This window comes from Stigmatopora argus, chromosome 15 (assembly GCF_051989625.1).
Source record: "Stigmatopora argus isolate UIUO_Sarg chromosome 15, RoL_Sarg_1.0, whole genome shotgun sequence".
Taxonomy (NCBI): Eukaryota; Metazoa; Chordata; class Actinopteri; order Syngnathiformes; family Syngnathidae; genus Stigmatopora; species Stigmatopora argus.
Genome location: NC_135401.1, coordinates 1111485 through 1133481, shown reverse-complemented (window position 1 = coordinate 1133481; position 21997 = coordinate 1111485). Strand labels below are relative to the sequence as shown.

The 21997-nt window shown below is 48.1% G+C and overlaps 3 protein-coding genes across 3 annotated transcripts; all 3 read right to left on the bottom strand.

The window, feature by feature from the left end:
* Positions 1 to 13: 13 nt before the first annotated feature.
* coch (coagulation factor C homolog, cochlin (Limulus polyphemus)) lies at positions 14 to 6384 on the bottom strand. Its single transcript, XM_077621437.1, has 13 exons — positions 5396 to 6384; positions 5245 to 5274; positions 4747 to 4785; positions 4478 to 4664; positions 3570 to 3703; positions 3387 to 3488; positions 3126 to 3273; positions 2945 to 3048; positions 1969 to 2195; positions 1791 to 1905; positions 753 to 896; positions 429 to 680; positions 14 to 351 (listed from the first exon to the last, which is right to left on the bottom strand). The coding sequence occupies exons 1-13, from the start codon at positions 5604 to 5606 to the stop codon at positions 179 to 181; spliced, it is 1866 nt and encodes a 621-aa protein (XP_077477563.1). The 5' UTR covers positions 5607 to 6384; the 3' UTR covers positions 14 to 178.
* Positions 6385 to 6733: 349 nt separating this feature from the next.
* scfd1 (sec1 family domain containing 1) lies at positions 6734 to 14540 on the bottom strand. Its single transcript, XM_077621670.1, has 24 exons — positions 14388 to 14540; positions 13848 to 13918; positions 13289 to 13377; positions 13118 to 13208; positions 12769 to 12891; positions 12589 to 12676; positions 12158 to 12247; positions 12028 to 12083; positions 11858 to 11943; positions 11686 to 11785; positions 11047 to 11277; positions 10896 to 10969; positions 10706 to 10787; positions 10337 to 10433; positions 10179 to 10249; positions 9692 to 9771; positions 9100 to 9162; positions 8947 to 9022; positions 8147 to 8200; positions 7866 to 7918; positions 7764 to 7797; positions 7444 to 7509; positions 7305 to 7373; positions 6734 to 6899 (listed from the first exon to the last, which is right to left on the bottom strand). Exons 1-24 carry the CDS (start codon positions 14416 to 14418, stop codon positions 6876 to 6878), a joined length of 1899 nt encoding a protein of 632 aa, XP_077477796.1. The 5' UTR covers positions 14419 to 14540; the 3' UTR covers positions 6734 to 6875.
* A 171-nt stretch (positions 14541 to 14711) lies between these two features.
* Positions 14712 to 21861, bottom strand: strn3 (striatin, calmodulin binding protein 3). The gene is made up of 16 exons (XM_077621275.1): positions 21343 to 21861; positions 19741 to 19844; positions 19132 to 19205; positions 18969 to 19047; positions 18736 to 18897; positions 18541 to 18676; positions 18299 to 18437; positions 18080 to 18219; positions 17719 to 17897; positions 17603 to 17650; positions 17393 to 17514; positions 16718 to 16885; positions 16501 to 16641; positions 16072 to 16179; positions 15744 to 15830; positions 14712 to 15660 (listed from the first exon to the last, which is right to left on the bottom strand). The coding sequence occupies exons 1-16, from the start codon at positions 21622 to 21624 to the stop codon at positions 15491 to 15493; spliced, it is 2139 nt and encodes a 712-aa protein (XP_077477401.1). The 5' UTR covers positions 21625 to 21861; the 3' UTR covers positions 14712 to 15490.
* Positions 21862 to 21997: the final 136 nt, after the last annotated feature.

Here is a 21997-nt window from a genome sequence, read left to right as displayed (position 1 = left end):
AATTCCCCAGAAATCTTTACAAAAACCTTTATACACAGGAGTAATAAATACAGAAGATCAAATGGATATTTAGACTTGGAAAACATGAAACTCAAAAAAAGGAGATACTATATGAATAAGAGCAATAAAAAAAAATCACCTGTCTAACAATTAACTAGTGATTGGGTACGTTATGGTTTCAATTTTTGGCGTCATAGTCGCGACAAATTCCGCTTACGATGTCGTCCACGAGATCCTCCAGGTCGCCAAAATGGCGGCTGAAGAAGACGTGCTCGTCTTTGGGCTGCGACGCCATCGCCCGCAAGTCGTCCATGGGGGCCCAAGCCACGCCCACCGCGTACACGGTGACGCCTGGCAGAAGAAAAAAAAGAATGCCTATGTTTAATTTTTCCCAAGATTGATTTAAATAAAACTTTTCCATTTCTCACCCCGGTGGTGCGCGGCGGAGGCGGGCCCGCCCACGTCGTCGTACGATTGGCCGTCGGTCACCACGATCAGGAAGTCGCGTCCGTCCGCCGTTTCCCCGAAGAGGTTTTGCGTGGCGTAGGCGATGGCGCCCCCGGTGGCCGTTCCGCCGCTCATGTAGGGGATCCTCTTGAGGGCGTTGGCCACGCCCTCTTTGCTGCCGTGCTCCCGCATGTCGAACTCCAGTCGCTGGTCGTAGGTGAATTGGACGGCGCCTGGACGTGCAGCGGCGTGGACGTTCAGCGAGTGTGGCGGCGAAGGAGGAGGTCGAACCGACGGTCACTGACCCGCGCGAGCGCCCACTTCGGAGATGTCGAATTTTCTCGCGATGGAGGCCAGGAAGTCCAGGACCAATCGGAAGTTGGGGTCGCCCACGCTGGACGAGCCGTCGATGAGGAAACCGATGTTGACGGAATTGTAGCAAGTGCGACCTATCGACGGGAAAACACAATTCAGCTCGTTCGCGGCGGCGGATGTCCAATCTATTTGAAGTGCGAGGGTCCGTGACCGGACGTTTGGTCACAGACGTTTGGTCGCCGGACGTTTGGTCGCCCGGACCCAAACAACGGGCGACCAAACATCCAGCTACCAAAAGTCCGGCGACCAAAAGACCGGCGATCAAAAGAGCGGCGACCAAAAGAGCGGCGACAAAACAAGGTAAAACAAGACGGTCTATGCCTCAATAAAAGCCAACAATGGCCATGAGCAGTTTCACTGAGCTGACGTGTGAGTGTAGAAGAGTTTGTATGTACGTGCGCTGTCCCTTTAAGAAGCGACGTCAGTCAGTCGGTCTTAACAAGTTCTCCAACAAAACACAATCAGAGTCCGGGAAATTTGGAGCTTTTCTTTAGCCTAATAATTAATAGGGCATTAAGTATGACTAAATAATAATTCACAGTTTGTATTTAGGGAATTTGAGCAACATTTTAAATGGTAATTATCAATAACCTTCCGGGCGACCAAACGGCTGAGTACCGCGAGGGTCACCTTCAAATGGATTGGTCCTCGGTTGCCGAGGAACAAGTCAATGGATCGCGTGGATCGATTTAACGCCGCGTGATTGGACATCCGTCACCGTCATTGGCTATTGTCTATTCCTGGGTAGAAGTGAATGTTTCTTAGATGAGGGTTTACTAATGACTCCCTGGTGGCCATTGACGGTGGTGCAGGTCCAATTGGTGGGAATTGTCAGAAGTGAACATTTCTGAGGTCCGTGTTTATTCGCGCGTCTAAAGATCAGCTTGGGTAAAAGGTCAAGTTTTTGACGGCATCCCGATGGACGGCGGCGGTGGCGAAGGAAGGGAAGGGGGAGGAGTTATCCGTACTGCACAAAAGTCGGTCGGCGGAGCAGAGTCTCTGCGCCAGCGGTTTGACGTGTTTGGTGGTGCTGAACCAGCTGGCCACGCGATAGGCGAAGAAGCCGTTGTCTCGGCACGCCGCCTGCAACGAGGACGCCATCCGTCAGCGCGCCCGCTCCCGCGCCTCGACCCGGGAACCGCCCACCTTCTCGGCGAAGTCCCGGTCCGGCACGGCCGCCATCTCCTCGGCGGCGGGCCCGCAGACGGTGGCCAGGAAGAGGTTGACGCCGGAGCTCCGCGCCGAGGCGGCGGCCCGTCGCACGTCGTCGGCCGGCCAGCCGTCCACCAGGACCAGCATGACGCGGGGGCGACCGGGACGGGCGCCGCTTTCACGGGTGTAGAGATGCTCCACCGCGTGGGCGATGGCTTTACCTGGCGACGGCGGCGGGAGAAGAAAAATAGCCGTGTGTGTGGACGGTAATCGCTCGATATTTAGATATAATATTTAGATTTTTTTTAAATAAATGGATTAAAAGAACTGGATTAAAACACAGAAAATGGATTAACAAATTACTGGATTAAAAACCCTGAATATTCCGTTTTTTTATAGATCTAAAAACAATGTTTATTTTAGCTTTTTTAAATATATTTTTAGATTTTACAAAATGATTTTTGAACTAAAAACACAGACAAAATGGATTAAAAAATTACTGGATTAAAAATCCTGAATATTCCGTTTTTTATATATCTAAAACAATGTTTATTTTAGCTTTTTTATATATTTTTAGATTTTAAAAAATGATTTTTGAACTAAAAACACAGAAAAAATTGATTTAAAAAATTACTGGATTAAAATCCCTGAATATTCCGTTTTTTATATTTCTAAAACAGTGTTTATTTTAGCTTTTTAATATATTTTTAGATTTTACAAAATGATTTTTGAACTAAAAACACAGAAAAAAATGATTAAAAATTACAATTATTGATTTAAAAGGGGGGAAATCGGGAAATGTAATATACATCTATACTCTTCATTTGAATTTGATCCTAAAACAGAGAGTCGCCACTCATCATTTACTTCCCGGGCTGCACAAAATGATGCGGCGGGCCAGATTTGGCCCCCGGGCCACCACTTTGACACGTGGTCTACATTAACGGCGATATTGGAGGGATTACTGCACCTGTGTTGGTGTCTCCGCCCAGGTGCGTGATCTCCTTAATGGCCGCCTGAAGCTCTTGGGGTTGCGTGTAGTTGCCCAGTAGAAATTCCGTCTTGGGCAAATCGCTGCACACAATACACACACAGACGGCCAAGTGAGGATTGAGTGGGCAATCTGGCACGGAAGCATTTGCGGTGGCGACCTGGCTTGGACGAGGCCCACGCGGGGTCCGTCGGTGCCCACTTTCAACATGGCCGCCAGCTTGGCCACAAAGTTCTTCTGCAGGTTGAAGCGACGCCGACCCAAGTTGGAGCTGCCGTCCATCACCACCGCGATGTCCGTTTGGCAGTCTGGACCGGGTCCGAACAAGACGGGTTAAGGACCAAAAACAGGAGGGGCGGGGCGTCGTAAAACGGGATAGGACGGGAAAGGACATAACATTAGTGAGGCAAAACTTGGTGACCTTTGTTGCCAACTTTTTTCCCAGGCAACTTCTTTAGCGCTTTCCTGGAGATGGCGCCGTTGTCCCGGATCAGCTCCTGAGGGCCGTCGTTCCGTCCTGGTTCTGTCGCGCAAGCACGCCACCGTTAGAGAGCTCCTCCCCTCTCCCGCGGGACAAGCCCACGACCGAGCGGTCGCCACCCACCGCTGAGTCTGAAGGAGGCGCTCCAGTGGGACAAACTCTGCGAGCGGACGCCGTGGGCCGAGGAGCCCACGTACTGATGTCGTCCCGGGAGGCGCTCCACCCGCAGCCGACCGCCGGACGTCCCCACGGCGCCGCTGCGGCAAAGGAAGGAAGCCGGCGCGCGTGACCGAGCGCCCGCCCCCGTCAGCGGGCGTCCGGCGCTTAATCCCGGCCCGCCGCATTCCTCCATCGCGCCTTTCGGTCGCCCGGAAAGTGCTCGAAGGCGCTCGGCTCTCGCTAACGCCGCTAACGGAATGCCCTCAAACTCCATTTCCCAAAAGTGTGCCTTTTTAAAAAGACAAATGAAGCCCTAAAACTATAAAAGTAGGAGCGGGAATGAACCCCAATGACCCGGAAAGGCCCCAAATGATCAGAAAGTGACCCCAAAATACAAGACGTGGGCAGCGAATGCCAAAAATGTAAAGGAAATGAACAGGAAGTGACCTGTAAGTACCCAAAAAATCAATAGGAAGTGACCCAGGATGCCACCAAATCAATAGGAAGTGAGGTAAAACGTATTGAAAGTGGCGAAAATCAATAGAAAGTGCCCCTATGTCCAACAGGAAGTGACCTAGAATCTACAGGAAGTAGACTAAAACCTAGGAAGTGACCCAGAAATGCACTCAAATCTACAGAGTTGAGAAATAATCCCATAAAGTCACCGTAAATCAACCGGAAATGACGTGAGGTACCTCAAAATCAACAGGAAGTCACCCCAAATACACAACAAATGCCGTCAAAATCTACAAAAAGTGGACTAAAAAAACCAAATAAATTGACCAAGATGTAACTGAGAACCAAAAGGAGGTGACCAATGAGAAGGAAGTGAGCCGGAAATGGCCTAAAAATGCACAAACATGCGGCGTTACCTGTGCAGCGCCGCGCCGCAGACGGAGGAGACGGCGGCGTAGACGCCACTGCCGAACACGGAGAGTCTGCGCCGCTCGCAGCCGGGCGGACAGCTGGCCAGCAGGGGGACGCCGACGGTCGTCGGGTCCAGGTCGGCCCCGCGGGTGTCGCAGGCGAGCGGTCGCGGCTCCGACTGCGACGGCGGCGCTGAGCGAAAGCGCGGCAAAACGGCGGTCGTCCGTCAATCTGGCCGCAAGCTCGCGAATCGGCAACGAAATTGGAGACGTACTTTCCGAAGACGAGCGCGACGACGTCAGCAACAGGACACCTGCCAGAAAACGACAATGACATAAATTATTTTCGTTTTTTTGCAGTATTTACAGACATTTTTGTTGATTTTAATACTCAAATAGTAACATCAAATTGATTTCTTTTTCATATCAAATGTGATTTATTTGCATTTTTGTTTAAATCTCAAAATACATCAATGCTAAATTAGCATTTTGATATTTTATTTATACATATTCATTTATTTGACGTGATATTGAAATGAACCTGAAGAAAGATATTTACCTCAATAGAGATTTGAAAAAAATATTAATGTAATTTTTAATGTTTTTTGATCATTTAATCTTGGAATACATACAAAATGTTTAATAATAATAATAATCATCTGTACGTAAAGAAATGTATTTTTATGATTTTCTTGTTTTTGTCAAATACATCTTTAATTGTCAAATATGTCATTCTTCAAATGAATCCCTTTGAAATAAAGAATGAAACGTACCAATCAGAATGAGAGGAGACATGTCCGCTCCTAAAAAGACAAAAATCCACAACAAAGTCAAAATCAAATGCATGTCATCTCCAAATATGAATAAAAAGTGCAATAAAAAGGAGGCTTGTGTTCAAAATAGTTGAAAAGAGAAAAATCTTACCTGAAAATCTCTTTGAATCCAAAAATGTCACGGCAATCCCTTGAAAGCAATGAAGATAAAAACCCAGAAAACCCCAACGAGACCCTTTAAATAATCTTTCTCTCTCTCTCTCACTCCCTCTAACACACACACACACATACACAAAAGGTATGTGGGCGTGGCTTAGAGGCTCAACCTGAGAGGAAAAAAAGTGCTGGCAGTGAATGAACATCTTTTAATGCTATAGTATTTTTGGGGGGTGCTTCAGTGCCACTTCCTATTGGCTTTGTGATCATTTTGGAGCATTCCGAGTCACTTCCCGTTGATGTGATGACACCCATCATCCTTTCACATATTTGATTTTATCGCCAATGCATTGACTTTAATAGGAATATTGCCCCTACCAACATGGCCGCCTCGATGGCGTGTTGGTGAGTGCGATAAAGGGCTTAGCGAGCTTCTATGAACTGAAATGAGTTTATCAAGAGTAGACGTCCAATCCAGTGGAAGTGGGAGTGCGAATGAACGATCATTCCCTCGCTGCCGACCCTCCCACTTGGAACAGATTGGACGTTTAGCTCCATTAGTGGCGGACGATGAGCAAAAAGCGCACATTTTTGTGTAAATAATCTTTAAAGAAATTCATTTGTCACCTATTTGATTGACAATGCATTGACTAAACATTGCCCCTTCCAACATGGCCACCCTGAAACCATGTTGGGAGGGGGAACATGGCCTCAGGGTGGCCATTTTGGGAGGGGCAATATTAGGTCTCCCAGGGAATTAACGGTAATTCTTTTGCTTCAAACGGACAATTAGCTCCATCGAGTTATAAGCCTAATTTAGTATTAAAAGTCAAAGTATTAAAATAATAATAATAATAATAATAATAATAAGGGTGAATCGCTAATGTGAGTTACGCAGTGTGCGCACATTTGAGATTTTGACCATTTTCTTGCTAATCTACGCTGGTGAAGCCGATGACATCATCAAAACGAAACAGGATGTTGTTGAGGCCATCCCTCCCTCCCTCCCTCCCTCCCTCCCTCGCTCGCGCTCGCTCGCCCTCCCGTCGAGAAGAAAAGAATGTCTTCTCTCATGCGGATCCAGGACAGGAAGTCGTCTCGGGTCAACGGCGCATTTTTCAATGGAAAAAACGGCGGCAAATGATCCCAGGTCAGCGGTTACGACAACAACGCTGATCCCGGCCGGCCAAACGGCTCAGATTGATCCGGCGGATTAAAAGCGGCGGAATTAATCCGACCCGTTTTTGCCGCGTGAGCGCGCAAAGGAAACAACGAACGTCTTGGGATTTCACGGGGGGTTTTATTTTCCGCCCTTTTCGGGGGGGGGGGGGGGGGGGGGGGGCGTCTCTACCTCGCTCGGGTGGACACTTTTCCCGGAATAAAAAGTCTCGGTGGGTCGGAATGGTTTGCGTTCACTTGCTGATGGCGGGAAAGGGTTAACCGCTTGCCATGCGTGTGTATGTGTATGCTCCTCCTCATTTTTGGCCCAACTGGGAAAGCTGAAAGTACACACACATCACATTCAATTAATAAAAATGGCGGTCAATTAAAAAAAAAAACTTTATGTACTTGATCAAAAGTTTAAAGACGCTTTCCCATCCATTTCAATGGTGAGGTGTCTCAAAACTTTTGACTAAAGACAAATCACGTAAAAAAATAAAAAATCCTACAGGAAAACCATTTTTAACGCCTTTAATGATGCCCAAATTAGCGTTTAACTCTTTCAGTGCCATTGACGACCAATCACGTGGCGTCCAATCGGGGATTTATTCATGAGTTTTATCACCAGTAGACGTCCAATGATTGTTTTGGTGTCTCAAATGATATTTTTGTGAGAAAAAAAATACAGTACCAATACTATAATGTGATAAAAATAAGAAATGCTTTGATTGGACGAAACTCACTTGCTTGATGAACTGCGACGCGTTGAAGAGTTCGCTGCAGCCGTAAATGATCTTCTTGCCACTTTTTGACTGAAAATAATATTAATAATAATAAATAAAACAGACAAAACAAATTTTTTTTTTCTTTAGTGCCACTTACTTTGGTGTAGTCCACCAGGTTCTGGTACTCAATGTAGTTTCCTCCTCCCACCACGAACACGATGGCCTGAAGACATCATTTTGTATTTCAAAGAAATCAACAAAAACCAATGATTTACATGGGGAAAAAAAAGAGGAAAATATTGAAAGTTTAGCTTATGCAAAAATGTCCTTTTGTAAACCATTTGAAAAGCATTAGATCCTATTTTTGTAAATGGCACGAGGAAAAAGACTCCCAAAAATACAATTTCTGACGTCGGACAGCTCCGATTCATACCGGTGGGGACCCCCGGCACCCCCCCCCCCCCCCAATGCACTCACCTCTTGAAAGGGGTTCTTGTTCCTTGGAATGGAACTGCAGAGAAAAAAAAACAAAAGCATGACAAAGACTAAACTCCCGGCTAACGGGAAGCTAACAGCTACCTTTCGCTGCCGCGCAACATTTTGGGGTCGAAGTAGCGATAGTCGTCCGTCTCCTGGAAGGACACCAGAAAAAAAATAAGCCCACGTGATTGGACATCAATGGCAGCCAATGAGTAGGCGCTGGCGTCATTATAATTATTTGTTTTAATAGAACAAAGGGGACACGTGACCATGAGTGTCACAAGACAAGGTCGCTAGCAATAGGTGGCTAGCAGCAGCTAGCCATTGCACTATTAATGTGTTTGTAATGTTTTTTTATGCGCTCGTGTGGTCCTACTTACAGGATGTGACTTCATCTCCATCAAGTTGTCGAGGATTCGCGTCACAGGAAGGTTCTACGAAAAAATAAAACATTTTAAAACTTGTTTTAAATTCATTTGGAGGATTTTTTTGTGGGTGGGGGTCAACAATAGTGAGCTGCAATCCAAATTTTTTTGTAGGACCGAGTTGAAAGTAAAGTACTGTATTTACTTGCACATAAGCCTTAAAATTGCTTTAAAATGGTTGAATTTTAGAATTTCTCGCGTATAAGCCACCTCACAATGTTTTAATAGAGTACAAATGTGATACTTTGAGGGGAAAATATTTTTTTTAAATCATTGCACGTGCTATTTCCAGTAATGGTTGTTTTCTTACTGCAAAACAGAAAATAACCAACAAATGTTACTACTGGTGAAAGTCTTATGCGCATGCAAGCCGTACCGTTGATTCAGTCATCTTTTTTTTCTCGCTACAAATACGGCTTATATGAGAAAAAATACGATAAATAAGTGTTAAGTGCGCCATTAAAAATGAATTGGGCCATAAAAATGTGTGGGGAAGTTTTGGTCATATTGTCCCAACTGTACATTTCTGCTTCTGAGATTTTTGGATGTCGAAAACGGGATGAAATCACGTTGGCTGCGCGTCCGGAAAAAAACACGAAGGATGGAAGCGGCGAAACTGGAGACGCTTGAAACGCTGCCGTTGTTTTTGCCGTTTTGATGAAGCGGCGCCTCAAAAAAGCAGACGGTGGGCGCTCGGAAAGAAGGAACCCCAACGACTTGTGCAGGTGTGTTTTGTTCTTTTTTCTCCTACTCACGTGCTGCTTGAGCACCAAGTTCTTGACTCCCTCCATCACCAGCTGCGAGCCGCTGTTCATCACTCGGGAAAAGAGCCTGGGCGGGGCCACGGGCGCACGCGGTTAGGACGCTCGCTCGCCGCCGTCCGTACATGTCGGGGAGGCCGCACCTACCCCATGGGTTTCACTCCGCTGTTGCCGTTGTTGGCGGGCGTGGCGGCCATCTTGGTGAAGGCCCTGCGCACAAAAGCAAGATGGACGTCGCAGGTCAAAAATAATGTCGTCAATTCGAGGTGGACAAAAAATTTTAAATGTACGATTCCTCCCAAACAATTTCAATGTCAACTTTATAATTCCAATTTGAACTCCAACAAAAATGCCCTAAAAAAATATCTTAATTAAAAATTCAGTGGCCCGGTGGAATAGTGGTTAGCGTGTTGGGCTCGCGATTCAAGGGCCGAGGGTTCGACCCCAGGCGGAAAATTTGCATGTTCTCCCGTGGTGTTTTTCTGGGTACTCTGGTTTCCTCCCACATCCCAAAAACATGCGTGCTAGGCTAATTGGATCTTAAATTGTTCCTGGCCTTGAGTGTGATTGGCTGTTTGTCTCAGCGTGCCCTGCGATTGGCTGGCCACCCATGGAAGGTGCTACAAAGTCATCTAGGATTGCCTCCGGCACCCCCCGTGACCCTTGAGGATAAGCGGTTTCAGACAACGCCGGAAATCCACCCCCCCAAAAAAAGAAAACGATAGACACCCCGACTCACTTCCACTGTTTGATGTAGCTGAGAGGCGACAGGTCGCAGCCGGCGTCCAGCAGAGCCGTTTTATACTGCTCCAAGTCCGACTGCAAGCGGGGAACAAAAGACACAAAGTTACGCTGGCTCATTTGCATATTTACACAGACAACAAAGTCCGTACAAGAAAGAAAACGGAAAAAAAACGGACTCGGGGGTCATAAAAGGCACAAGAAAACATTCCAATGGGCTGAGGAGACATTTGGACCGCGAACGAAAGGACGCCCGCAGGGACGGCGATTTACGACGGCGCATCTTTCAGCGCTGGCGTCGTCCCACACGCCGTCGCCGCCGCCTGGGATTCTCGTCAACACGTCCCCCCGATTGCGGTGGACTGGGCGAGAGGACGGTGGACTCGGTTGCAGTTTTTTCGAAAACAATGTTGGGGGGGGATGTTTTTCTTTATAAGATAATTTGATAAATATTCCAAATAAAAAATTGCAAGCGGACAATTTACCTCCGAAGGTGGCTGCTGAGCTGTGATGTAGAAAATGAGAAAGAGTCGCATCTTGTCTTCTGGCGTCCCCGCTGACCCAAAAAAAAAGACACGAGCAATAAGGAAACAAAGCAAGAAATGCCCCAAAATGGCCGCCCGGCGCGGGAACCCACGCGTACCGTCCGGGTCGCCGATAATGTCCAGTAGAGATTTGTCCAAAGTGGACTTGCTCATGAGTTTTTCTTCGTACTCAAAATAAACGTCCAGTTTTCGACTCTGAAACGACACGACGACCACGTGCATGCATATTAGAATTTTATATGAATAAATATGGATCTGTGTGGGTGGTATTTTGTTGCTATTTTCAATGGACTTGCATGCATTCAAATTGGCTAACTATTGGGTGTCTGTCATGGGGCTGATTGATGCTATTGTTATGGCGTGTTTGGTGCCCTCTGCTGGCCAACATGTGCGTTGCAGATATAGTCCTTTTATGATGACGACAATAAATGTCACATTTTTGGAGGATTGCTAATGGCAGAGGATACCTTAATGTGGTCCAGCACAGCCGTGGCCACGTTGGTGTGGAGGTCGATCAGGCGTTTCTTCTCCAATAACTCAGGCAGAGAACTAAGACGAAAAATGTCTAATTAAATTTGAGTTAAATCAATACCATCATCGCTTTGGTACAGAGTCAATATTTTCCTTTCTCCTTTAAAAAAAAAGAAGTTCGGTCACCTGACGGCCGAGGTGAGCTTGGCAGTGTTGTCCGACAGCATGCTGATGGCGCCCTCGTCCTCGCCCTCCAGGCCCTGAGTGGCCAAAGGTCAGAGAGGTCAGAGAGGGCGGGCCAGTTTTTGTTCCGTCGCTTTCTGTCGTTTAGTTTTACCATGATGCTCTTGAGCCGCTTGACCTCGTCCTCCTGCGTCCGGTAGGCGTCCAGCTCCTCCTGAACCGACTCGGCCACCTCCGGGAAGGGGCTCCCCTTGTGCCTCTGCCAGAACTTGTCGGCGGCCGTCAGGTCGTACGTGCGCCGGCTCTTCTTTTTGGGGCGGGCGCCGGCGGTGGACGCCTCCGACCCGCCGCCTTCTTCCAGCATCACGCGGTTAAGGTGGAAGTCCTGAAGTCCACGAGCGGCGGCGGAAAAACAACGAAAAAGGAGATAACTGTCACTTCCTATCAATTTGGGTCACTTGTCAGTCACTTCCTGTTAATTTGGGTCATTTGTCAGTCACTTCCTGTTAATTTTGGGTCACTTCCTGTTAATTTGGGTCATTTGTCAGTCACTTCCTTTTGATTTTGGGTCACTTCCTGTATAGTTTGTGGCATTCCTGTGTCACTTGCTGTCCATTTTGGATTATTTCCTATTAAGTTTAGGCCATTTCCTGTTAATTTGGGTCATTTGCCAATCACTTCCTGTTGATTTTGGGTCAAAATGTAATGATTGTGGGGCATGAGTAGGTGACTTCCTGTTTATTTTTGGGCATATGTGATAAAGGGACTTTTGGACCAAGTAAATTTCGCTCACCATCACATCATGGATCAGTGCCTGATAGGTCCAAGTGTGGTGCAGGGGCGTGGCCATGTCTATGTTGCGGTCGGCCAGCACGAACAGAGGCCTCTGGAAGCTGCGTGACAGACGAACCACCAGTCAACGACGGCAAAAACCATAAACGTGTGGCGCGTGGTACCTTGCTTACCTGAACTGCCCGGCGGCCATGTTGTCACCCGTGAAAAGGCTGTTCCTGGCATCCCGTAGATTTTCACGCAGTTTCTTGTCCAGCTTCTACAAAATGGCAGGCACAGGGAATTTTTTTTCAGTTATCTGTCCTGTTTTGTTTGAATTTTCAAGCAAAATAGGCCAACTCACCATAGCAACCATCTCTGCCGCGTTGCCATGGGGACAGCGGATGATGGGCACGGCGCCTGCGCCAAACGCACATGCGCGCCATTAACGTCGCCCCACCGTCAAACAATGGCGAATGGCGGGAGATACGCACCCAGTGTTACGAAAAAGCAGAATAGGCTGTCCACGATGGTGTCCATGATGGCCTCCATGTCCGTGTCTTGCGTGTCTCCTCTGTTGATGGCTGCAAAATGGCGGATGCTTTACATTCAGTGGCTAACATTCAGGCTAGTATCATACAACATGATGCCATTTTACATACACCCCATAGTCATGATCACTATGAGGAAAAAAAAGTTCCTGCAATGCACATTTTGGCCAGCAGATGACGCCAAATGAACCAGATTCAACGGCAGTACCACCAAACGGCCTCAAGACTCGCTCTCTCAACCCCACGTGAATAATGCATCCGAAACAATAGATAATAGCAACAACCGAAATGGATGGGACGCCGTCCAGGTTCGTCGGTGGCGCTCAAACGCGACCATTCGCCGTTCTGATGGCGGGCTAGCAAGAAATTCTCACCGTGGTAAGAGATGGCCTCCTTGTTTTGATGGCCCAAGATGAACATGTCATCCTCCAGCGTGATGAAGTTCAGATACTGGTCGTACACCTAAAACACACACACACGGACATTAACATACGTGACGAATACACGCAGAGTGTATTGAAAGTTCGCTAGCTTGATATTAAAATAACTCCAACCTTGGTGATTTGGCTGACGGCGTTAGCCGCTAACGCGGCGCAGGCGATGTCCTCCAACTTGCTTCGACTGATGGCCGAGATGAAGTTCAGGAAGTAGGATTCGTACAGTTGGTTTCTCAGGTCCTACAGAGACGCGTGTTCAAGTCAGAAAGCCACGCGCTGAAGTCGCAATAAGTAAAGTCGCGTTAATCAAGGGAAGACTGAAGCGCATATTTCTACAATGAGCCACTAGGCGGCGACATAGTGCGATGGAAATGAAATGGAACAGTAAAAAAGGAGGCTTGTGGACAACGGAGTAGGCTGCCCTCTAGTGGAGGTGCATTTCCTTGCTCTTTTTGCCTGTCACTACCTGACAGATCCTGTCAATGTTCTCCTCCGAAGGCATGACGAAGTAGATGGCCGGCACGTCGGGAATGGGATCTCTGTCGGAGTGAAGCAACCTGAAAACAATAAAAATAAAAATATCAAAACATAAACAAAGGGTCAATAAATAGTATAAATATGCGCGCATGCAAGTTACAGGTGGAGCGTGATGCCCATGTCTCGGAGCTCCTTGACGGACAGCAGCGGCGAAATGATGTCCTGACCGAAGCGGTCGTATATCAGCACCTGAAAAATAATCATGAATCAAATCATAATCATTCATCAAAAATCATCCATCTTTAACCGTTTGAAGCCCTGAAAGTACATTGACAAAAAACTAAACTAAAATAACAGATTTTAAGAAGGAAATCAAGTAAAATAAAAATGTAAATACAGTTTGGAGGTATGGAGGGAAATATCAAAATAAATAAAAAGGAGGAATTAAAAAAATGTATTTTTGATTTTTAGTTTTATTTACTTTAGTTAGATACATACACGTATATATTTAATGATTTTTTTCACTTATTTTTTAGCATTTTTATAATAAGATTTAACATTTTGAACACTTTCTCAGTGTATTCTTCCATATTTGCTATTTTTAAGGGGAATGTGTTGATTGATAAAGGTCAATGTCTCTTTTTAGCTTTCTTTTGATTAATACAATTTTTATGTATACCTCAGATGCTTTATTTATATTTGGAAAAAAATCAATTTACCTTCCATACTGGTTCGGATGTGGCGTTCTTTACAGGAGGTGCGTTGAAGTTTAACATACGCTTCAGAGCCACTGGGAAGGCGAAAAACACAAGTATATGATGCAAAGTAGTTTGTGCACTTCACGGTGAAACTTTAAATCTCATTATACTTGTATAACGACAGTAAAAGTATATTCAGTTGATTCAAACGCTTGATTTTAGCAGGTGACAACATCTCGTTGCGGATACCCAATCTTCCTTTTCGTTAAATTTAGTCAATCTTTTGTGTCTTGGTGGAGTAATTTCCGAGTTTTGACTTCTGTTTTTGACGTTTATCATAAACATTTCAACAGTTATGAACTGAAGTAAAAAAACAAATGCTAAAACAGAGCATCGGCTCATTAGCTAGCATATGCTAATTCGACAGGAGAAAACAGATTCAGAAGCTCGTTGAGGTTTGACTTTTTGTTAAAGCGATTCATTCAAACTTTAAAAGTGTTACGCTTGGAAAATGGGCGGCTGGAAATAAATGTAATGAGTGATAAAACCATTTGGACATACCCGTCTGCTTGTCGCGTACTGACGCGGCCATGTTGGATGTTGTGGTGCTCGGGTGACGTGTCACAACAAAGAGCGCAACGCAGTGAGATGGCTCACTCTGACACAAATTTACGAAACCTTGGCAGGAGAGACAGGACGTATCACTCCGATTTTTTTTCAGGTACAACGATTAGTGTATGAATCGTGCGAGTTTAATTAAGTGGTGCACCGATACTGTACCAGTACTATGTTTAAAATAAAATTAAAAAACGAGACTGGTCACCCGTCAGCTGCAGGATCCTGCATTTTTGAAAATGTAGAAAAACAAATAATAACAAACATCTGTTGGAAGACTAGAAAAAATACTTTTATTGTGTTAATCATGCAGGACACCAACAGGAAGTAGTAACACGTCACGTGGTAAATGTCAGCTGCTCACCACACCATCAATCCCTTAAGTTAAAAAAAAGCGCAAAAACAAGCCAATCGGGAGGCTGCGCCATCTCCGATCGGGCGCGGGGGAGCCTCGGTGGGAGTCGGTGGCGGGGAGCGAGGTGGCTCCGCCCCCGAGAGCCGATGCGACGTGATCGACCGACCGGGGAAATAAATAAAAATCTTGAGTTGGCAGTTGTTATTTCAAAAAAAAATGGTGATATCATCACAAAAACCCATCAAAAGAATTGAAAAAGATTATTTGCGAGATTGACGATAGTGACGGAACCCTGACGTCTGATCGGTCGCTCGGGTCGCGAACCGACCGGGACCTATCGTGGCAGTTTCTACGTCTTCGACGCCTCCGCGGCCGAACGGCGGCTTGGGATTGGCCGGGAGGGGCGTCGCGCGGAACCGTAAATTCGGGGACGGCGCTGAAGAAGCGCCTTCGCCGATCGGTCGCCCTCGTCTGAGAAAGAGATCAAAACAGTGGGCCCAATCCCGGCCGGCGTCGATCGGGACCGATCCTCTGTTCGGTATTGTGCCCCCGAATTTTTTTTTTGCTGTCCCGTTCCGGAACCTTTGGTAAAAAAAAAAAGCTGGCCGCCTAGCGACAAACGGGCCGATCGGTGGGACGGTTGGCGTAGGGGGAGGGGCTTTAGTGTCACGGCGACGTGGGCGGCGGCGGCGGCCTACACGTAGACCCTGGCGAGGGCGTCGGCTCCGGCCGAGGCGATGTAGGCCTTGGAGGGGTGAAAGGTCACGTCGTAGATGGCCTCGTCGCTCTTCTTGCGGTGCGCCGTGATCTCCTGGACGCACGTCTTGGAGTCCAGGTTCCACAAACGCAGCGAGCAGTCGTGACCTGGAACGAGGGCGAGAACCGGTCGCTCGTCAGTCCCGCTCGGAACTCCGGCCAGGAGGCGCTAGAGAGACGAGCGCGCTTACTTCCGGACATCAGGTAGATCCCGTTTGGATCCACCGCCAGGCTGGTGACGGCGTCCAGGTGGGCCACCATGGCGTGGATCATCTTCCCTGCAAACACACATATATGCATACATATTACATATTGTCATTTTACAAGTATCATGAGATTTAAACCTCAAAACCTCAAAAAAATGAATGTAGGTAACTCATATAGCCGCCTGCTTTTTGTTAGCATTATTAGTTTATAGTTATTGCACCCAGAAACACCCACTTTGTGACATCACAACCAGAAATGGGCGACCATTCCTAGCTTTCTCGTGCTAGCTAGCGAGAGGAAAGAAAAACCTACCTGACTTGTTGTCAAAGAACTTGATGTTTCTGTCCTCGTGCGCCGTGATGGTGACGGGCAGCGTGGGATGGCTGACCACCTTGTAGATGTGATGGCAACCGGGACGGCCTGGACACAAAATGGCCGCTTGGCGTTCCGTTGCCACAAGAAAAAGGAAGACACACAACTTCTCCGGAAGCGACTGATAATTGCAAGCCCTCTACAATTTAGGTTTAACGTAAAAATATCCGTAAACCAATTGATTTTGCACAGCGCTTATCCTCAGGGGGGGTGCTAGAGCCGATCCCGGCCAACTACGGGGACACCCTGAACAGGTGGCCAGCCAATTGTACAAGTAGACAAACAACCAATCACACGTATAGCTAGGGACAATTTAGCATCCAATTAGCCTAGCCTAGCGTGCGTGTTTTTTGTGGGCGCCACGCTTACTTCCTTCGCTCTGAGCCTTCATCACCAGCGTGCTCTGAGACGTCTCCAGGTCGTACAGCGCCACGTCGCCGTCGTGGAAGGACGCCACGGCCTGGGCGGGCTCACAGCCGTTAAAATCCACCGAAGTGGGGACGCCGTGTTCTGCGGAAGGGCGGGGCAAACGGTTTGATGGGGGAGGGGGAGAGGGGCGCCACGCGAGTCACCGCCGCCCACTCACCTCCGTCGGCGTTGAAAGTGCTGATGCAGGGGTTCTCCTCCTGAGGGTTCCAAAGTTTGACGGTCCCGTCGGCCGAGCAGGACAGCAGGCGGTCCTTGACGGCGCTGTAGGCCAACGACCACACGGCGTCCGTGTGTCCCGTCCACGTGCCGGCCAGTGCGCTGGCGTCTGACGGCGGGGAAGAGAGATTTGTCGCATGAAAAGGTGGCCCAACTTGACTTTAGCTCGACCGCTATGTTGCTATAAATTAGCACCGATTCTAACATCAACTAATATTAGTATCGGTGAGGATACGGCACTAAAAATGGCGTCGTCAGTTTCGGGGAGTACAACGAAATACGTGTCCTCTTGGACATTTAGTTTCCAGAGTTCCAAGATGGCCGCCCACTACGCACACCGCTGTAAAAAATGGAGCACTTGTCGCGCTTAAAAAAAATGATCGCCTTCAACCAACAAGCTCATCACGATTCGACGTCCTTAACATCAAACTAGTGGCCGCCATTGACGGGTCATTGGCCCCTCCCACTTGTTTGACACCCCCACAATAAGACATGTCACTTCCGACCCTCCAACGTCAAGTGGTTTGGACTAAAAAGGTACTCCTCGTATACATCCAATTCATTTGTTTTGTTTCTGTTATTTGGAAAAACGTGGTTGTTTTTGTGTGGCGCTTACCGTACGTGTCGTAAGGGTCCACGTTGGAACCGGGAACGTTCCACCACTGGACGGTGGCGTCCACGCCGCCGCTGAAGCACTGCTCGCCGTTCGACGTCACGGCCAGAGACAGCACGGGGCCACTGGGAGGGGAGGGGAACGGGGGCGCTTGAGCTTTTCAACGGGTTTTGGAGCGACGGCGTCGTGCTCACGCTAACGGACGATACGTACACGTGAGCTCGGAACGTGTAGATGGGTTCCACGTCCAACGAGGCACTTCTGCGCCAGAGACAGAGAGAGAAACAAAGTCATGTGACGCGGAGGGAAGCGTGAAGATTTGCGGGTACTTTTTGGCCGCCACGGTCTTGGTGAGGTTCCACAGCTTGAGCGTGTGGTCTTCGGACACGGTCAGCAAGCAGGGCTCCAGCGGGTGGAAGGCCAGCGCCCGGACGCCGTCAAAATGGCTGCGCAACGTGTACTTGGGGTTCCACGTCTTCCGGAAGGACGATTCCTGACTGGACGCCAACTGCGAGCGACCAAAACACACGTCGGTTGGCCCTCCGTGACCCCTAAATCCGTATCCCGCGCTCAATCCCGATGACTTTGACACCAAACATGACTATTTTACGATCGTTTTGCGATCAACGTCCAATCGCGTGGCGTCCGATCGAGCTTTTGCGGTGAACGGAAAGGAGTTTTGTCGCTCACGTCGTAGCCGAAGTCGACGTCGTCGTTGGTGACGGTCAGGTCGGCCAGGTCGCCCAATCCCAGCACGCTCTCCAGGACGCGGTCGGCCCCGCCCATCAGGAAGTTCTTCCCGCCGCCGGGCGCGAACGGCAGCGGCTCGGCTGAGCGCCAGACGGACGAAGGACGGCAGCGTCAGCGGCGAATCGGAGGGAAGGACAGGGCAAACCGGCGTGAACTCACCCCACTCGGTCCCGTCGCCGGAGCTGCGCGCTTCGCCGGCGCCCTCGCCGTCCTCCGCCGTGACCAGGAAGTCGAATTCCTTCAGCGCCTCCTCCGTGTCGGCGTCGTCTTCTTCGGACGCCAGGCCTTCGTTGCCCACCTGGATGAAGATTCAGGTTAAAAAAAAAGAAATAAAAAAAAGAATCTGTTTGCCTGAAATTCACCCGGGAGCCATTTTGGCTCTAATAATGACAGACATGCACCTTGTTTTTGTGTTTCCTATGATGTTTGATGTCGTCGCCAATGTCGTCCTCCAGTTCTCCGTCCTCGTCCTCGTCCTCATCGCTGTCCTCCGCGTTCTCCAGGAAGTTGAAGGTCTCCAGAACGTCGCCCGGGCTCCTGCACGAAGCAAACGCGTGCTAACCGCGGATCGGGCGCCCGCCCTTTCCGGCGTTTACCGTTTGTCATCTTTGCGCGCGTCGTCGCCGTTGATGAGCTGCTGAAGGTTCTTCTTGTCCACCGAGCCGTTCTGATCCGACGTGGACAAGCCCAGCAGGGAGCGAACCCGCTGCGTGCGGACGTCCAAGATGGTGTCCGTGTAGCCCACTTCCTGGAGATACCTGAGGGCGCGGAGGGAGGGGGTGAGCGCCCCCGACCGGCCGACGGCGTCGCCACGACGACGTTGGCGTACTGTCTCAGGAGCTGTCGTCCTTGTTTCCACGTCAGCTGACTGTTGGCGGGGAGCGCCGACACTTCCGAGTCTTTGGCGTCTGCGGGGTGGGGGAAAAAAATCAAATAAAAAAAAATAATGGTCACCGTGGCGACCTGGGGGAGGCGGGGCTTAGGAAAGTCACCTGACTCGAAGCTGGGCAGCTTGAGGTCACCTTGATTCAACTCCGTCCCGTACTTCAACTTGTGATACTTGGCCCTGCGGGACAACACGTGCGCAACGAGATTCTTAAGCGGTCGGCCGCCATTGACGGAAATGGACGTCCAATCCGTTGGGAGTCCATTTTCAAACGAATTGGACGTCTACTTGTGAAAAACAGGGGAAGTGGAACCGGACGCCACTTGACGTCCAATCCGTTGGAGGCAGGAGGGCCACTGGTTCAAATTGATTGGACGTCACAAACTCGTTTAGAGTTTGAAAAAAGGCAATGGAAAAGTCCATAGTAAATGGTCACTTATTTATGCTTTCTTAAATTAAATAAATTATTTAAAAAAACAAAAAAAAAATTTGTATTAAAGGAAAAATAATTAGGACTTTTTTTTAATGAGATATGTATTTTACGAAAAAAAAAAAAGAAAATATTACCAATTTTTTAATGAAAATGAAACTGGGGGAAAAAAAGAATAAGTTTGTCTCATGTTCTGTTATTATGAAGGAAAAAAAATCAATAAAAAGATGGAGTTTTATTTTTGGGATTTATTTTTATTTTTTTCAAAAATGTGTGGATACCCACCTTTCTTGTTTGAGCGCATACTCCAACATCTTGATTCTTCGCACCAAGTCGTTCTTCAAGTTCTCCTGACCTTTCCTCTCCCCCTGGAGGAACGCTATCCTGGCCTGCAAAAACACACACACAAACACACACAAACACACACACAAACACACATACACGCACACACGCACGCGCACACGTCAATCCGATGGCAGCTGCTCCCGAAAGACGACACTCGCGCTGACTATTTATAAACCCGGCGGGGTGTCCATAGCAACAGGTGGATGGACAGGCAAAGCGGCGGTTGCCGTGGCAATGGGGGAGTCGTAGGCAGGAACTGATTTTTGACCAATCGGCCTCAATGTCCACTTTATGATAAACCATTTAGCTCCCGCGACCAATCACAAGGGAGTAATGCAGGCAAGACAATTGAAAATAGCAACACCTAATCCATTCTTAACAATATTAATATTAATTAGTTCATTATTGATGATACAATGATAACATAATATATAATAGTCTTAAAAGTCAAAACGTCTAGTCACAAATAATAGTTCATAATTATGTATCTTTACATACGTTGTTTCTGGTTGACTGTTTTAGGTTGCAGCACTACTTTATGCATTTCAAGTTAGCGGCAGGTCAGTTTAATGCCAATTAAAAGATAAAAACGATGCATTATTTATGGATATGACTGTGTATTAGTCAGACATCACCGTCAATGGCAACAGATGAGTCGAATGGGTAATTAGTGACCTGCAAAGTCCACTAGATTCAAATTCATGTGCAATAGGGGGTTATAATAGTTTCAATAGATCGGAATAACCGCAACGGTGCAAAAATATAGGACCACTTATAGGAAAATAGTCATCCAAATATTTTTGTTATTGTCATCATTAACTACAAAAGTGTGAGGTGATGCTGGACATGTCACAGCGGGCCCAGCTGTTTCTAAACTATGCTAGGCTAGGCTAGCTCCGAGCTGGCCTTTAGAAGTCAAATGATTCGAATACCAAAACAAGCCGAAATTCAGCAGCAATATTCTTATCTCGCCGCTTTTAAAAGGTCACATTTTAGCCGAGGTGTTGATTTGGGGACGCCACTAGTTGGTTAAAATGTCCAAACGGTGTGGAGAGTCAGAGAAGGGACGTCATGCTAACAGCTAACGCGGCTAATCTCGGACGGAGCTAATGCTGAACCAGCGCGGAGCGTGTTAGCTTAGCTTCAGACCTCAAGTAAATACATAAACAATCAGTTCAATTCCTTTGTATTTTGATTTAGGGTCAGCGCAAGATAATCAGCGTGTAAATATGTTTACATATTTTATAGAAATGAGGGCAATTCAAGTCGCACTGTTTATATTCACGGCTTGAGAATCAGCCACTCAATAAACACATTGAATAAATAGTAGACCTAATCTAACTGTTTGATTGAGTAGGGTCGTGTTTGTCGTATTTTCACAGGGTAAAATAGTGGTTGGCCTACTTTGTTAGTGTTGTCACATTATTAAGCGTGGTGTCACTGCTATTATTAGATCATGATGCTGACGTGATCCCCCTTGAATGGACGTCAATGGCGCCCCAGTAGTATAGTACTAGTCCGTCCGTGACCACCACGGCTCACCTGCAACTCGGCCCGTTCCACTTCCCAGTGGGCCCGCTCCATCTCGAAGCGGGCCCACTCGTGCTGGATGTAGTGCAGGATGCCCGGGATGGTGTACTGCTGCTGGGGCCGCTGTAACTCGTCACTCTGCTGCGGCCCCAGCGCCGACCCTCCTAGTCCTCCTCCTCCTCCTCCTCCGGGGGCGCCGGCGAGGGCCGGGTGAACTCCTCCGGTTCCCCCCGGCTGGAGCTGCTGCTGGGGCGGCGGAGGTCCAGCGGCTCCTCCGCCGGGGTGCTCGTCCATGTCGTGCTTGTTCGACTGTGTCCACCGACGAGAAGGAAAAGGACGTCCTAGGTGCTCGGATAAATCCCGCGAGTCGACCGCGGTCCGCTTGGGTTCGACTCGACTCGCCCGCTGTCACCCCGGAGGACTGCGGTCAGGTGAGTGCGACCGATGACGGAGCTGCTGCGCTGACTGTGTGAGGCTAACCGGCCGCCATTACTGAGCGATCTCACACCGGAGAAACTCGCCGCGGTGCTTGCCGGGAGGGGAACTCCACCGACGCGTTCATGACAACAGGAAAAATGAAGGACAAAACACTGATCCAACCCAGCATCATTGACAAACGAGAGACGGGATTTTGTGTCTGACCAATTTGTTCGTGTGTGAATGTTTA